General features: G+C 32.4%; 1 protein-coding gene across 1 annotated transcript; it reads right to left on the bottom strand.

Moving 5' to 3' along the window:
- Positions 1–263: 263 nt before the first annotated feature.
- LOC134690200 (ankyrin-3-like) lies at positions 264–5,371 on the bottom strand. Its single transcript, XM_063550177.1, has 3 exons — positions 4,849–5,371; positions 1,755–3,868; positions 264–1,529 (listed from the first exon to the last, which is right to left on the bottom strand). Exons 1-3 carry the CDS (start codon positions 5,369–5,371, stop codon positions 264–266), a joined length of 3,903 nt encoding a protein of 1,300 aa, XP_063406247.1.
- Positions 5,372–10,630: the final 5,259 nt, after the last annotated feature.

The following is a 10,630-nucleotide window of genomic DNA, read 5'->3' as shown; positions in this document are numbered from 1 at the left end:
AACTGAAAATTTGCAAGAACTTTTATACTGTTCCCTGTTCTTGTTCTATCATATCAGTATTATTGCTGTTGATTTGCTAGATATTTTTCTTGTTTTTTTCATTAATTTGTATTTATGATATGTCTCCCGTTGTTTTTCATTTTTGATTTTCTTACATTCATAATTTAATTAATTATTTTCATGTTTAATTCGATTAAAAAAAGATAGTATTTTTATTGCAAACAAATCTTAAATCGTCGTAATCGACTTTCATTTTGCTTATCTTACACCTTTTTTTTAGAATGAAAAATACCAAAACCTGTTCTTGCTTTGACTGCAACATTATAAGATTTTAGAATTGAATAGATAATTGGAAAATTCTTTGGAGTTGCAATTTCTAACGGAGATGGACCTTGTTGGCCTTCTGAATGCAGCTCAGCTCCATTCTCTAGCAGCATCTTCACGATATCTTCACTTCCTTGTGCACATGCAATTTGTAAAGCAGTTTGTCCACCATCCCCAACTTGGTTTACCTTTGCTTTTCTTTGGATTAACATTTCTACAATTTTTGGTTGATTCTTACTACACGCTAAGTAAAGAGGAGTTCCTACACCATGCATATAATGGTTTATCTCACAATTATATTTCCGTTCAAGGAGTAAGTTGACAATTTCAAAACCATTCGTTTTATCGTATTCAATTGCTAAATGCATAGGTGTACACCCTGTTAAAGACGGTATATTAATGTTGGCACCATGCTCAATTAATTCTCGTATTATGATAGTCTGGCCTTTTTGAATAGCTATATTTAATGGAGTTACTGTGGGAGACGTGACATCACTCTTATGCATTTTATCTGAATACTGCGAATGCTTTAAGACATCTTTTGTCATTATACTTTTCGGGCGGGAAATGTTGACCGCAGCGTTATTCATTAACAAAAGTTTAATTATATCCGTGTGATTTTTAAAGCACGCTATCTGAAGCGGATTGAGTTTTGCTGTTTCTTCAAACGTTTCTTTTGAGCTAATATGATAAGATCCTAACCTTGACTTAACATATCTGTCGCAGGCATCTAATGTAGAATTAAAGCAATCGGACGTGCCACCTTGGTTTATATCTGCGCCTGCATCCATTAGTATATGTATTGCTGAGTCACTACACTGCCAACATGCTATACATAACGGAGTCTGTTTTATTTTGTAGTAGTTAGACACCTTTTTCTTGCGTACAGACTTTTGTCGATTGATTTTTAAACGGGATTTTCTTTCCATTTTTACCTTAGCTTTTAAAAGTTTATCGACTATTCCTGCTTTTCCGATATAACACGAAACTTGAAGTGCTGTCCATCCATTTCGATCACCTTCGTCGAGATAAGCATGGTGGTGTATCAGTAAATCGATTATGTCACTATGACTATTCAAACAAGATAAGAAAAGTGGAGTCAGATGAGATCTTGTAGCCAGATTGACGGATGCCTTGTGTTTTATTAACGACTCTACAGAGTATTTATCGCCATTCTTACAAGCGAAACAGAGAGCAGTCGATCCCTTTTTCGACAAAAAATTGATATCAGGGTTATACTGCAACAGTAATTCCACCAACTTTGCATTGCCTTTCTTAGAAGCGATGTACAAAACCGTCTCGCCATATTTTATGTAATTTATGTCGATCGACAACTTTTTAATATGTAACAAATATTCTACTGTTTCTATATCTTCCATAGAGCAGGCAGTAAACAAAAACATATACTTAGTCGTTCTAAGTGCACTTACTTGTTTTATTAAATGGTTGACTATATGGTAACGCTTGTTTTCGTAAGCCGAAAACAGTGGAGTACGACTGCAAATTTCGCTTCGACCGTTAATGTCAGCTCTACGCCTTAAAAGAAGTTTGACTATATCTATATTTCCTGTTTGGCATGCAAAATATAATGGAGTAAAACCTTTCTTCGATATTTTGTCTACAAATGCATTTTGGTGTAGCAATAGTTCTGTCAAACGTAAGTGCCCACCAGAGACAGCTACGTGTATTGGTGCCAAACCATTGGCATCTGCTTTATTTACTGCTATTTTTTCGCGTTCGTTAAAAATTAAGGTTTCTGCAATATCATAGTATCCGTTTTGGCAAGCAATATATAATGGGGTGCAACCATTATTATCAGCTTTGTTTATGTCAACGACTGTATTGTGTAACAAAAACAATACACTATCAATTTGGTTATTTTGACAAGCAGCATACAGCGGAGTAACCCCACTATCAGTTCCCTTATTTATATCAGCATCATAACTCAGCAATACGTCAATTACTTCCAAACGATTATGACTGACAGCTTCCAAGATAGGTGTTCCATGTTTGCTGGAACAGAAGTTGATGTCAGCGCCCTTTTTTATGAATATTTCTGCCAACTCTTTATGTCCGTGCATGCAACAAATATGTAGAAGTAATAATGCGTTTACGTCTATAAAAGCTTCGTTTGAATTGTATTCTAGTAGAAAATTTACCATATCACAGAACCCATATGCACATGCTACTTGCAGCGGAATTTTTCCCGATCCATTTGTTTTATCCAATAAACCATTATCGGTTTGTAAAATAAAATTAGCAATATCCATATATCCAAATTGTGCGCACACATGAAGGGTTGAACATCCATCTTCTGTTTCAGTAAAACTGTTCAAGTCTATTGCATATTTTTTACAATATTTCATTAATTTTAATCTGTAGTCTGCGTCGTTAGACTGAAGATTTGATAGCGCATCTTTTATATTTCCTTTTTTGAACATTTCAACAATTCTAAAAAAGTAATTATTTTCTAAATAACCAGGTAAAGTTACTGATCTTAAATGGTCGGCAGATTTCGATGACTGGAGAATAATTCTACCTGTGATAAATGAATCTTCCGCGAAGGTTAAAATAGTACTGCAAAAAAATTTGCCTACGTTACATACAATACAGTCATACATGGTGTTACTTATTGCAATAAAGGCGATATCATTTTCAATCAAATACGATCCTTTTAATTCATATAAAGTGTTCAAAATATCATTTGCTGAGAGGTAAAAGTCGTAATTACATTCTCGCATTAAACTTGGTAAAATTTGTTCAGTCAATTTCCCCGTTATTGTAAACATATCTTTTAAGACAGCGTTATTATTAACAATAAGTAATCCTAAAGCTAAAAACGCTAATGGTCCATTCTTTTTCAATTCTATAACTTCCTTGAGTACTATTTCTGTCGTATTTTTTTTCAAATTACATCCCTCAATATGTTCATCAGACAATTTCTTGCATAATAACGGAAAAAATGGCAAAATAGCATATAACCTTTCATCAAACAAATCATTTGGAATATTCTTACAGTACTGTTGTGCAATCATCTTTTTATCATGAACACTTAAATTCATTTGATAACAAAAACCATTGTTTCCAAATCCTTTTAAAACACTATTTGTTTTGATTTGAGATCTGCAGGTAATTATTAGTTTTAGCTTTGGATATTTTTTTAGCATGCTATTGATACTGAATCTGTTTTCATTGTCCTCCCATTTCTCAAACTTTTTCCTATTTAAAGCAAACCTTCCCAATAGATCATCAAAAATGAAAATAGTTCGTCCGTCTTCAGCAGTAAATTTAATAATGTCCTTAGGTTTATGTGATGGGAATACCATATAATTGTCTTCCATTTCTAACTTAAATGCTATGAAGAATGCAGTTAATGTTTTACCGGAGCCAGGACCTCCACGGATAAGAACTATTTGGTAATGTTTTAGTACATGCATAATTCCTTTCGAATCATCTGTTTCAACAAAAACATCGATTTCTTTTCTCCACGTTTCAAGCATTTCCTTTTTTATGTCCATAGTTCTACTGCTTTCTCTTGAAATATCTAAAATGTAACAAAAAGGTTTTTTTGGAGTTTGTAGAATTTGTCATATGATATTTTGCCCCAAAGCACTATTTTTTTTTCAAATCAGATTTTAATTACTCATCAAAAGTCATTCTTTATTTCTCTTCTTTCAATCTTAGATTATAATAAAACCAACGCAAATATAAGGTACAAATTTAAGTCAGCCTTTCCATCTATCTTTAATGAAATAAATACTTCGGAAAGGAGTTTAATAACCTATCAACCGTTTTAGCTTATTTTTTTTCTTCACAAATGCTCTCCTGACTCATAGAATCCATTTCAAATTCTAAGTTTTTTGTATTTTTAGCAAATATACTGCAGCTGTGCTATTTGCGCAGTCAAATTGCATTGACCGTAAATTCATATATTATATACAGTTTCTGACCGTATTACACCTTCTTTGTGACGTTGAAAATACGCTTTCGTATAATTTCATCTGTGACGTCAATGAAACATACAGATTCTTGGAAAATATTTGTAGTTCGCTCCAATTTATAACATGATGGTTTTTATCCTAAATATTTCATTTGGAACGATCATAGGAGTTATAAAAAGAAAAACCATACATTGTCTCTAAATATAATGTTCGCCATTAAGCTCGAATTAAACCTTATAACTCATACAAAAGACAACTGATATAAATGTCTTGTGGAAATGTAATCTACATATTTTGTATTCATTACCTAACAAGTAACATTCAATTGCGTTATTCAGTTTCAGTATAAAGTACTAATCTGCATACGATATCAAGAACTTTTAGTTGTATTGCCAACATGTTAAACTAGTGGTTTTCACATTTATTCCTGTTTGTTTAGAGTAATTCTGAATACAGCTGAAAGCCCTGAACATCCTTACATTTTCATTTATTCCAGAAATAAAATCAAAAATAGAAATACATCAATTTCAAAAATATTAAGTATAGATATGAAGTATTAATGTTTTTACATCGAAAGTCTTACCTTTTAAATCTTTCCATTTTCTTTCAAATTGTGGATCAATAGGACAATTAAAAAGGTATTCTATATCTTTTAAATAGTCAGTGGTATTTCCAAGTTCAAGAACACATTGGCTGAGGGTCGTCCACATTTTATCAAACTCGCTATCTTTTATAGCATTATTAGAAGTATGAGAGTATTTATTTCGAATATTCCTTATTATATTAATATTTGCAATCATACTTCTATCTGCCTCATCTGGATATTTTTTCCAATCATCTGAATTCCCAATTTGACCTATGTACCGGAGAAGAGTACATAGATGAGTGATATCTAATTCACTAAAATCACCTCCGTATTCACCGACTTGTGGGTAGAGTATTTGTATCAAATGAGAATCAAATTTTGAATTCCCACGCAGAAAGGATTCGTTTGATTTTAATGAACTTTGATGTAATCTTCCTCGCAGGACATCAGCCAAAACTTGATTTGCTAACTTAATTAATTTCCACAGACGAATATAGTTACTTTCTTCTGTGGCTTCCATATCATTCTGTAAAAAAGATTGAGTGTTATAAACTATCTGAATTTATATCCGATATAGTATTTCATGATTTATATAAGTAACCATAAATTCAGAGTTAGTCTGAACAACAAATAATAAACAGTAAATATTAAAAAATCAAATAAACTCATAATTTGAATACTTTTGATAGGAGATGAAAGCTTAAGGACTTAGTTCACACATATTTATTAATAGCGGATTTGGAAACAAGTTATTACAACTTATATTAATCCCTTTCTACTTTGCGGGTAAGAGTGCTGCATTGTACAGCATAAGCCTGCTCTTTTTCAAAATCTAAAAGGATGTATTTTACGTGCAAGATATATTTCTCTCTTTTAATACACGTCAGCAATTTATCGTCCACATCCGATTGACTGTCATCGTTTCCCAAGACCATACTCACGAATGATGTCAAGTGGGAGCCGAAAATTGAGTTCCTGACATTGGTATACTGTTGCCCTTATTACATGAAATGACTTTCACTTTATTTAAACAAAGGCCAAAATGCTATGAATTCTTGCAGAGTTTATCAAAGAAACCAAGTATTTGAATAGGTGGTTTTATTCCTTTTTCAATTTAACATCTTATTACGAATGTTCACCAGATAGAATATTCATTATTTATTATCTTCATATCTGCTCGACATAAGGTCATGTGCTATGATAAATCTTTTTAAATGTATTCCGTCAATAGAAACTGGTTTCATGACTACGGTCAAATCAGCTATTTTGCCAATCACCAGTTAAGTAGGACAGAGGTGCATGATACAAAAGGCACCATGCAGTAGTATTATAAACACGGTTTATGTGTTTAAATATTTATAATTCGACGGCAAAAAAAGGTATTTTCAATAGCGTCCAATTCAAAGAGTAGAAAACAAAAGTTAATTTAACCTTCCATCCTTTATGGGAAGATTGTACATGGATAAATAAAATCGTATAATATAAGCAAAATGAGGATGTTAAATTTTATGTATGCCTTTTTGTGCTTCTTCGTTACGTTTGTTGTTTTTATAGGGATTAAGATGATAACACAATGTTGACTGTTGTACCCCTTTTTTTGAAATTTTTATTTATTGTGTCTGTTTGTTTTGTTCACACATCGTTGACAATGTAATTGAATTTGATGCGACTGTCATACAAGAGAGAGGTTTAGCTAGCTTTGAAACCAGGTTCAATCCACCATTTTCTACAAAGGAAAATGCCTGTACCAAGTCAGGAATATGACAGTTGTTATCAATTCGTTTGATGTGTTTGAACTATTGATTTTGACATTTGATTTGGGACTTTCCTTTTGAATTTTCCTCGGAGTTTAGTATTTTTGTGTTTTACTTTTCACTATTGTTGCCATTTCATTAAAGTCCTTTTTAATTTCATAGAGGATTCTTAATTATAACACAATTAAATTCAGACAATAATGCGAGGTTTTTACTAATGCGAAAAATGCGACTGAGATGTAAACGCAATAATTTAAATTCGCATTTTGAAATATTTTATATAAATGTAACAGGATTTTTTCTCAAAATCGTAAAATTTAAATCGGATTTCTGTCTGAAATGACAAATTGCAATAATAAATGCACGCAATAATTTCTGAATTTACAGTAGATAATTTTTGTTGTTGTCAATCATCATAACAGTCGTCATTTACTATGTTTATATTTGTTTCCGGAAGTAAAGAGTAGGTTAAATCAGTTGATATGATATTACAGTTTAGTTTCAATGAACATCTGGCTTCATATAACCATATGCATGAAGTAAACGAACATATTTTACTTTATTAAATTGTTATTTGGATGGAGAGTAGTCTCACGCGCATCGGCACTCACATCACATCTTCCTATATCTATATATGAAGTTTACACATCTTCTATGGCGAGAAAATGCCGTTGGAACCATATCAGTACACAGACTACTGAGTTTTTAATAACATCGGGGAAGAACAGTCCAAGAGCAAAGGTATGGACCAATGTCTGGTAAATTAAGAAAATTGCATTTTTCTCTTAATTAAACGCAAATTATCCATGATTTCTTATTACAAGTAATGCCAAACTATAGTAAATCAAAATGAATCGTCAAAATCAAAAACAACATCATATGCATATTTGCCGACCAATATCCCCGTCGCATGACAGTCGGACTACAAAAAATTAATAACTATATTGTGAAATTTTAATTTCATCATAATGCATGTGATTCTAGTTTTTTCTTATAGATTGTTTAAGAATTTGTTCCTCTCAGTCACCGGATTAAATGCAAAAAGTTATTTAATGTGGCATTTTTTAGAAAATTCAGGATGAGTTCCAAACTATTTCCATATCAATGCGAACAATTTAATTTTGGATGCAACGCGTCTTCTGATTGCCTGACGTCGTTTTGTTTATCAGCCCATATGCATAATTTAGTCATGTGACCTTGACGTCATCAACGTTTTTTTATGGTTTACTCCGGTTTTAAATGAAATTTAAAATTAAATTATAAGAAATAACTGTAATATGTTATCTGTCTACTAGAAATAACATTAAAAATATGGTGCACTCATACAGAATAATAGGTAGTTTCTTTTTTGATACTGACTATATCATGTGGAATATCTAGACGAGTCCATTAAGGGCGAGATAAGATATTCCACATAATATAGTCAGTATCAAAAACGAAACTACATATTATTCTGTTTATCGGTAATTATGACGTCACACAATGTATTGCCTAATATTTTCAGTGTTACAGCCAGTACGTTGATACTCAAAAATATTAGGCAGTAAGATCAAAGGGAAAATATACAAATTACCGATAAATTAAAATAACCAGCTACGCGGGTTATTCAATGTGCACCACGTGTTTGCTGTTCTTTTTCGTTGACAGAAACAATATTACAGTCATTCCTTAAATAACATTACGATTATAAATGCTGTTGTACGCTTTTTTGAGAAAGACACTTAAAAATTGCACGAGGTTGAGATTGATTTTGTACGTAAACACATGGTGGCAAATATTCAGGAGCCTGTAATTCAGTGGTTGTCGTTTGTTTATGTGTTACATATTTGTTTTTCGTTCATATTTTTACAAAAATAAGGCCGTTAGTTTTCACGTTTGAATTGTTTTACATTGTCTTATCGGGCCTTTTATAGCTGAATATGCCGTATGGGCTTTGCTCATTGGTGAATGCCGTACGGTTACCTATAGTTGTTAATGTTTGTGTCATTTGGTCTTTTGTGGATAGTACACTGTTGTCTCATTGGCATTAATACCACATCTTCTTTTTTATAAGGTATTATTTTACAAACAAAAGTAAAGGAAATCGACAACAAATAAGTAATCGCAATTGAGTTCCATGCAATGTAAACATGGTGTCAAATACAACTGGAAATCAACATCAAGTTATAGAAAACCTACATGACTTCCTATCGCTTAATTTCGTGATGTAAGTAAATTATTTTTTGAATTTAATGTAACAATATTTTGTTTCTTCTTTTTAGTTCATTTTTTCATATTCAACCTATTTATTATGATTTAAAGGCATATTGTGCATTTCAACCTACATGAAGAAATAAATTGTAAACACTGAATAGTATGACTTAACCTTTTCGTGTTATATAAACATGAAAACTTGAGAACTGAGCCTACTCAATGCATGTATGGACTAAATGTAGTCCATGCATGCATGAGCTAAACTAACTTTATAAAGACATTTGAAATTATTCAACTATTTAAGCAAACTTAGTCCATGCAAGCAGTCGGACTCCTCTTAAACTGATTGTTACCTTACGTATTAGTGCGCCGTTTTTTTCTACATAGGGTAGAGGTATAGGGTGAGATCTCAAAAAAACATGTTCAACCTCTCCGCAATCTTGCGCCTGTCCTAAGTCAGGAGCCTTTGGCTTTTGTTAGTCTTGAATGATTTTTAATTTTAGTTTCTTGTGTATAATTCGGAGTTTATTATGACATACATTATCACTTAACTAGTATAAATATTGTTTTAGGGGCCAGCTGAAAGACACCTCCTGGTTTCTCGCTTCATTGAAGACCCGTTGGTGGCCTTCGACTGTTGTCTGTTCTATGTTTAGGTTGCTGTCTCTTTGATACATTCCCTATTTGCATTTTCAATTTTATGAAAAGGTTAGTCGTAAGTATTTGCAATTTATTTCTTAAGGTCAGTAACAATGCACTATTTGTCTTTAAATCATAATAAATAGGTTGAATATGAAAAAATCAATTAAGAAGAAACAAAAGTAACATCAAAATAAAAATAATCTTACTTACATCATGCAATTAAGCGTTAAAAGATTGTGTATATGCATATAGTTATCAAAGGTACCAGGATTATAATTTAGTACGCCAGACGCGCGTTTCGTCTACATAAGACTCATCAGTGACGCTCATACCGAAATAGTTATAAACCAAACAAATACAAAGTTGAAGAGCATTGAGGATCCAAAATTCCAAAAAGTTGTGCCAAATACGGCTAAGGTAATCTATGCCTGGGATAAGAAATCCTTAGTTTTTCGAAAATTTCAAAGTTTTGTAAACAGGAAATTTATAAAAATGACCACATAATTGATATTCATGTCAACACCGAAGTGCTGACTACTGGGCTGGTGATACCCTCGGGGACGAAACGTCCACCAGCAGAGGCATCGACCCAGTGGTGTAAATAGTTATCAAAGGTACCAGGATTATAATTTAGTACGCCAGACGCGCGTTTCGTCTACATAAGACTCATCAGTGACGCTCATACCGAAATAGTTATAAACCAAACAAATACAAAGTTGAAGAGCATTGAGGATCCAAAATTCCAAAAAGTTGTGCCAAATACGGCTAAGGTAATCTATGCCTGGGATAAGAAATCCTTAGTTTTTCGAAAATTTCAAAGTTTTGTAAACAGGAAATTTATAAAAATGACCATATGGCACACACAAATTCAGCATTCTTTGGCATTTGTAAGGAACTAACATTGAGTTGATCGGAAAACTTTCTCGTCGCATGTTCCTCGCAAATATTTTAAACCCCCTCCCCCTCAGCGACTCATTTCACAAAACAACTTCTACGAGATAAAATTTACGAAAGACATAAACATGTCGATTAAAGTAGTTCAAGGGTATACCGCCATCTTGAATTCTACAATCACAAAAAATAATCGCTCCAGTTTTTTGCCCAATTCTGCAAGTTTGCAATTTATTGGTTACACTGTTCATATATATAAAGAAAACTTAGTTATGCATTGAGTTATTGAAAATGTATTT

The sequence above is a fragment of the Mytilus trossulus genome, chromosome 11, assembly GCF_036588685.1.
Source record: "Mytilus trossulus isolate FHL-02 chromosome 11, PNRI_Mtr1.1.1.hap1, whole genome shotgun sequence".
In the NCBI taxonomy this organism is placed as follows: Eukaryota; Metazoa; Mollusca; class Bivalvia; order Mytilida; family Mytilidae; genus Mytilus; species Mytilus trossulus.
The sequence above is the reverse complement of the archived record's forward strand: the minus strand, read 5'-3'. Positions and strand labels throughout refer to the sequence as shown.